This window comes from Sphaeroforma arctica (assembly GCF_001186125.1).
Source record: "Sphaeroforma arctica JP610 unplaced genomic scaffold supercont1.884, whole genome shotgun sequence".
NCBI lineage: Eukaryota > Ichthyosporea > Ichthyophonida > Sphaeroforma > Sphaeroforma arctica.
Genome location: NW_014039674.1, coordinates 23,995 through 30,774, shown reverse-complemented (window position 1 = coordinate 30,774; position 6,780 = coordinate 23,995). Strand labels below are relative to the sequence as shown.

General features: G+C 40.4%; 1 protein-coding gene across 1 annotated transcript; it reads left to right on the top strand.

The window, feature by feature from the left end:
• Positions 1-2,978: 2,978 nt before the first annotated feature.
• SARC_09085 (hypothetical protein) lies at positions 2,979-4,325 on the top strand (the record flags this gene model as incomplete). The annotated part of the gene is made up of 1 exon (XM_014296919.1): positions 2,979-4,325. One exon carries the CDS (start codon positions 2,979-2,981, stop codon positions 4,323-4,325), a length of 1,347 nt encoding a protein of 448 aa, XP_014152394.1.
• Positions 4,326-6,780: the final 2,455 nt, after the last annotated feature.

Here is a 6,780-nt window from a genome sequence, read left to right as displayed (position 1 = left end):
GTCCGCTCACCGCTGACCGCTCTCTCTCTCGTGCGCGTGAGAGGAACAAAATGAGAAGATCAGTGTCAATTTGGTTTAAAAAAAAAGGGTCACTGACCAGTAAGTGTAACCCAGTATTTAAATATGTAAATAACTAAATATGTAAATAACTAAATATGTAAATAAATACATTATATGTACGTACGCCGTTTTTTTATTACAAATCTTGGCTCTTTTGTTTTGTTTTGAAAACACAACTATATTTATAGACTCCTGAGTCCAGGCGGGCAAGGCCCCAAAGCCCCAATCCCCACAGGTTCAGGGCCCAGGGCTAAGCTCAATACGTTTTGCTAACACGCGATAAACTTCAAACGTAAGCGCATTTTTTTTTAAGCGTTTTAAAAAGTATATCGGGGGCATATCGACAGTGAAATTTTTCCAAATTTGCACCCGAGAAATTGACCTTTTTTAAAAATGAAAAGGCGATTTGAACATATTCATAAGTGATAAATAAATCCAAAGTATAATAGTTAGGCGGTTAGGCCGCCTCGAAAAATGTCTATATTTAGGATAAACTTTGAACGTAAACGCATTTTTTTACGTTTTAACTGGAAACGGAATGAGATTAGGTCCAGGGTCCCCAAGCGACCAAGACTTTTAAAAAATTAAGGTCCCAAGAGACAGTTAGGGTCTCAGGAGTCAGGGCCTCAGGGCTAAGACAGACTGGCAGAATCTTTACTTTTTACGTTTTTTATTTTGTTTTCTTCTTTCTATCCAAAATAAATAAATAAATAAAACGCAAAACCATAGCCTTCTGAAATCAAACAACAAAACCAACAATAATAAATAATTAAAAACATATTTTTTAAATTTAGTTTTAGCCTATTGTATTTGTTTTTTTATAGTTTGGTTTTAAACAAAATAAAAGAATAAAAAGGCAGAAAAAAAGTATAGACCTGAAAAGGAAGCCGAAAATCTTTGTCCGGATATCCGATTGGCATATGGTAACTAAAAAGTACTTTTTGTAATTTAAAAATTATACTATATTTTGTTTTAAAAATGTGTATATAAATATGGTGAAGGTCATAGTCGTCTAAAATAATTAGACATGAATGATGAAGGTATGTTTTTATTTATTTTGTTTTTAATTTTTAATTTTGTAAAAATTACATTGAGAGAAGATCAAAACATGGTTTTAAAAAACAACAACAAAACCAATATAGTAGGCCATGAAAAAACATGGTACATAAGTACATAAAGATAAAATATTATTACAAGAAAAAAAAACCGTTTTGGAAAAAAAAATATACAAACCAGACCATGAACCACCAGAATGTGCCAGTGACCAGTAGCAACTGACCACTCACCACTTGACTGATCTCACCTATTACTTTCTATTTACACACAGGGTCCTGGACTTGGGTCTTGGAGTCCTCGACTTCTGGGACCTGGGGGCTAGGGCCTCTCTCTACTCAGAGAGAGAGGGCTTTGGGGGGGGAATAGGGGCTATTGGTTCGTGGAGTCGAGAGCTGTGTTAACTGTTACACTCCACCGTCTTGCAGTCACCACTCACCACTCTCCAGTCTCTAGTCGTCTCCGCAGTTTCCAGTGCCCGGCGAGGCAGCGCGAGCGGACCCCCCAGCCCCATTGGGGTTTATTTTTTGTCCAATATATATTTATGTATGACTGTGTATTTTAAAATAGACTCTTTTTGCTAAATTTTTTTTTAGGAGAGAAAGTCCAAGGACTCCAGCCTCCGCCCTCCAGTCAGACTCAGCTTCAGGCTTAAAAAAAACTAAAAGGTGAGTGCATTTTCTTCTTTCTTTGTTTTTTGTATGTACATATTGTATTCTGTTTTAAAAAACCCCCCAAAATGTAATTTTTAGTAAATATTTACAAATGTAAATACATACTCACTCTGTAGTCTGTATTTACATACGCTTCTGGAGTCTGGCACTTTAGCCACAATCCACACTTGTGGGGCATGAGCCCTGGCCCCTGCGGCCTGGGGCCCTGGGCCTTAAGGGATTGGGCGGGGGGGAGGGGGCTGGAAGGCGGAACGGTGAATCGGTGATAAACCCTAAAACCCAGCCCTACAGGCCTACTTAGGACGGACGTCGGACAGTACACACTGCTACACAGTATTTATAAGGTAAATACTCTAGAGGTTAGTTGGTCACATAGACATTAGGGATTAGACACACACTGACACACTCTCAGAGAAAGAGACACACACAAGAATTTCCAACATATATTGAGCAATGAGCAATTGAGCATATTAATTACTAATTGAAACATTTCAGACGGCTATGATAAGGTAATAAACATTGCTTCTGGAAATAATTTACTCTCCGATACTGATTTTCAAAACAATAGTGACAAGAGTGTATTGTCATTTTTTCTATAAAAGTTTATATAAATAAATATTGTTCATAACTTTATACTTTATTGTCGTATATTTTATTTTCTTATTTTCTTAATTTTTTATAGGGGGGTTTTTCAAATATTTGAGATGAATGGTGATGGCTGAACACGGAGGATATGTTATATTTTAAAATAACATTTAGACTGGAAGGCTGTGTGTCCGTAACTCCGTAACTCCGTATCTCCTTGTGTTGTGTGTATTTTTTTAACACTATTATATGATTTGTTTTAAAAAAATCAAGAACAAATAATCAATAGTCAAAAGTGTACTACAGTAAATATGTAAATACATATCTGTACGTGAGTCGTGATCGTGACCATTTACGTCCGCTGGTGGGTGCATATATATATATAATTCCATTTTTTTTTGCAATAATGATATCAAATCTGAAATCGGGAATTGGCTGTATTCTTTATTTACGTTTTATTTATTTTCGTACTACACTCGGGGGAATATGTAAATATTTACATGATTTCATAGTGAAAAAGCATATATATCACGCACATATAATGCAAAAATTTCGCATAACAACGGCAGTCTGCTACCGGCGTTGTCAGCATTTTCAAGGTCTGTCATGTGCTACAATCAAGCAAATACGGAGGGTCCTGCTCAGGCAAACCACGAGACTACTATAGATAAGGTGACGCGCTCGCCTAATCCCATAGAGTCGGATAGTTCTCCTACAGACCTGGATTTGTTAGGGAGTGTGTGTAGTAGGGTAGACAGTAAACTTGGTTTGGACGCATCAAGGCCAACCACACCTGTCGATGGGGATTCGAACTCGCCTATAGAGTTACGTCAGGAATGGGAAGCGGTCAGTATTGAAGATGACGATTTGCATTTGCATCGAAGTACGCAGATGCTGGCATATATTGACCACAGTCGCGAGACGAACTCTACGGTAGCGGGTTCACCTTCGTCTGCGAGATCACTCGCGGAATCCTCGGATTCAACGGAACTAAAAGCGCCAATTAAAAATCAAGAATTGTGCACAAATTTGGTATATGTTGATGCTTCGCTGTCGAAGGCTGAAAAGGTGACAGAAGATGGAGTAGCAAATACTTCAGTGAAAGAGCCCATTCTAATCAAAAGGATGCCCTGCTCACGCGGTGTCACGCAAGATATTGCTTCGTTCAGTGAGGCTCAAGCGAAGCTGGCAAGTCAGTTCGACGATCGTCGACGCAGAACAAGGCAGAAAAGGTACATGTATGTGTCTCTCAGAACACAATTGGGTCATTCATACCGTTTAAGAGTTCGGGAGGCAGACACAGTAGAGAGAATCAAGTACAAGGTGTACTCGAACACGGGTATTCCAATTGAACAGCAACACCTTGTGATGAATGGCAGCGAACTCAAAAATGATTCACGTACTGCACTGCAGCACGGTATACGCAAGGGGTGCTCAATTACTCTCGTTGTCAAAGTACATTCCGGTAATATACGCATGGAGTATGTCCGTCCGGAGTGCTCGTCGCCTGAGCACTTCGACACACCCGTGGTAACTCAACTTAGAATGGCCGACGGGCGTGTAGAAATAATACCCCCGGAAACGAACGCTGTCGATCTACAAAACTACGTGCGCAAACTCGTTAATGACGGACAGCAAGTGTCTACTCACATACAGGTAGGTGGTAAGAGTATTCTGGTCTGTTTGCGACCACCGTCAACAGAAGTGGAGGAAAGTATGCTTGGCGTGATACAGCCAGCAACGAGTGCACAAGATAAATCAAAGTCTGTCAACGGAGAACTAGAAACTGTTGCATCCAAGTTCAAGCAGGAAGGCAGAAACAAGAGAAAGGAAGATGGAGCTACCAAGAGCAAAATGGATGAAATCCGAGCGAAATTGGCTGCTCGAAAGCAGGTTATGAACAAGAATAAGATCAAGCCTGTCGGTGGCGTTCACAAATCGACAAGAAAGTAATAGTTTAAGAATGATACAAAGACCGGCAATTTTTTCAGCGGACGGTCTGATGAATGGGTGTGTACTTTATATAGACTAGCCCAAAAATTGGATTTAGTAATTAATTAGTATGATGTACAACAAAATAGTTATTGATTAATAAATATGCAGTTGATTATAATTTTTCCTCTAGGATGGTCAGCATCTAAAGGGTTGTGTAAAGAGTCCAATTTGATCATCTGGTGTTAGCACAGTTGGAATGCTACTTTAAACTAGTTTCGAGCTCCTACACTAGTATAGGGGTCGTGTAGCTGTATATCACAGCCTTCGATCATCTTTGATTTCATTGCGCTGGTGACCTGCGGTGACGCTTTCCGAAGTTCAAAAGCTAGCCAAGGACGTTTACTTATCCAACAAGGCGAGTTTACGTCGAATAGTATTCTCGCACACCTACAACGAGACTACTCATACATGGTGGAAATTCCAATCCGAATTCTGTGTTACGGTCGGACCACGAGTGCACCATTGACCGATTTTGAGTCACATTCCGAACGATAGCTTCTCCCATATCGACACCTAGATAGATGGACACCATGTGGTACACACGGAACAAAAAGCCAACAACTATGAGACGTTTTCGGATGCGACAATCCACACGTACCGATTCGAAGTTGCGACAGAGTAGTTTCACCAGGGCAGATTCAGTGCGATATTATCTTGGGTTCAGTTCGCCGAAAGATTTGCTCCACATTTCAGGCGCAGCAAGGAATAAAATATACTAAGGCCACTAAAATCAGGTACAGGAAACGTAAACGAAATGTTGAATAGTTACAAAATATAGCCAGTTGTCGCTACATCAGAATAATGGGGCTGCTGGGATTGGTAGAAGAATCGACCTCTCCTGCATTTCGTGCGTATGCAAAAGTGTCGGAGGCGAGGTTGAAGATCCTGTATGTACCCATTGAAATCATGGCACGCTCGTAGTCAGTAAATCTTCGGGCCTGTAGATACCATCGTGGAACATGTGAAAGGTCAACGTCGAATCCGTATCGACGATACCTATCGAAACACTGAAGCACCCAAGTAGAAAGAAGACGATCAGGATACTGAAATAGGACGGAGGAAACCAAGGAATCTTGCCGACGTAGCATCCCCGGCTAAAGAAAGCGTCGTCAAAGGTCTAAAAGGTACCGCACACTGCGGTCGAAGTATATGTATATAGCAAACTTTAACCGCTCAACTACAATTGGGATTGACAACGACATGGAGACGCATGGAGGAAACGAATGTGTTGCGCTCTACTATATTTTGATAACAAGCAACAAGTCAAGCATGAGGATATCGCAACAACGCCGTTTAATCGACCGCTCAAACACCACGGGCAGAATATTGATTCAATGCAGGATATACAATCATTGTCAACACACCTTGTGAAGCCGTCGAAGACTTGAAACCAACCATCGATCCTATAAAGCAAGAATCAGGAGTTGCGTGTCGTTAGGCTGTGCAGCATCAGCAAAACGATATATTGTCTTGCACTATTGTCTTCGATATCAGCAATTAGTAAAGCAGTACAGTAAATACAATGAATCTACATGTATGTAAATTTGTAGGGAAGGAAAGTACATTGTACAACTCCACGTCTGCGATATAATCAAAGTTTAGCGTTGGATCACAATACACATAAGATATATCAGCAAGAATCGGGAAAAAAATAATGCCTTACGCTTCCATTGTCAAAGTGTCACGTGCTGAAATGGGAACCACCACTTGAAGCTCAGCATCCGGAGACCTTCTGCCAACGACATATTCTAAGCTGCTTCCCTGAGCTCGTCGTGCACTTACCTCCTCCCACAACTTTACTAAACATTACAAGAATATTCAATTGCTTTAGTGATACAATGGGAACTTGGTGCAGTCATGAGCAAGAATCTCACACGTGCCACACTGCCTGTACCAACAACCAATAAGGCTTGTGAAACTAAACGAGAGTGGGTTCCGTAAGCTGCGAAAGAACATTGAAATCTAGTTGTGCACGAGTACACGTTTCATAAAAGGCAGATACGTTATCTGCTACCAACACTAAATCTAGATAAGGAGAAGGAGAACGAACGACGAGATACAATCGCCGAAAGCCACAGTGATTCAGTTGCTCATAAATCTCAAAATACGTGTGCCTTAAGCAACTCTGCGGTTGAACATTCAAAGTCCACTGGGTCGGGCAGAGGTTTAAACCAACTTGGCGTTTGTTGCACAGCTACGATTCTCGGTGTACAGGACAGTAGAATACGAGAGCAAAACTCGAACACAGAGCCACATAGAATATAATTATTCCTTGGATTCAGAACTTATACGAGCATACATAAAATCAATATATAAGTATAGCAATAAATACAAAAATAAACGTAAATATAAACATAAACATACACACATACACACACACACACACGCACACATACATACACACACACATATA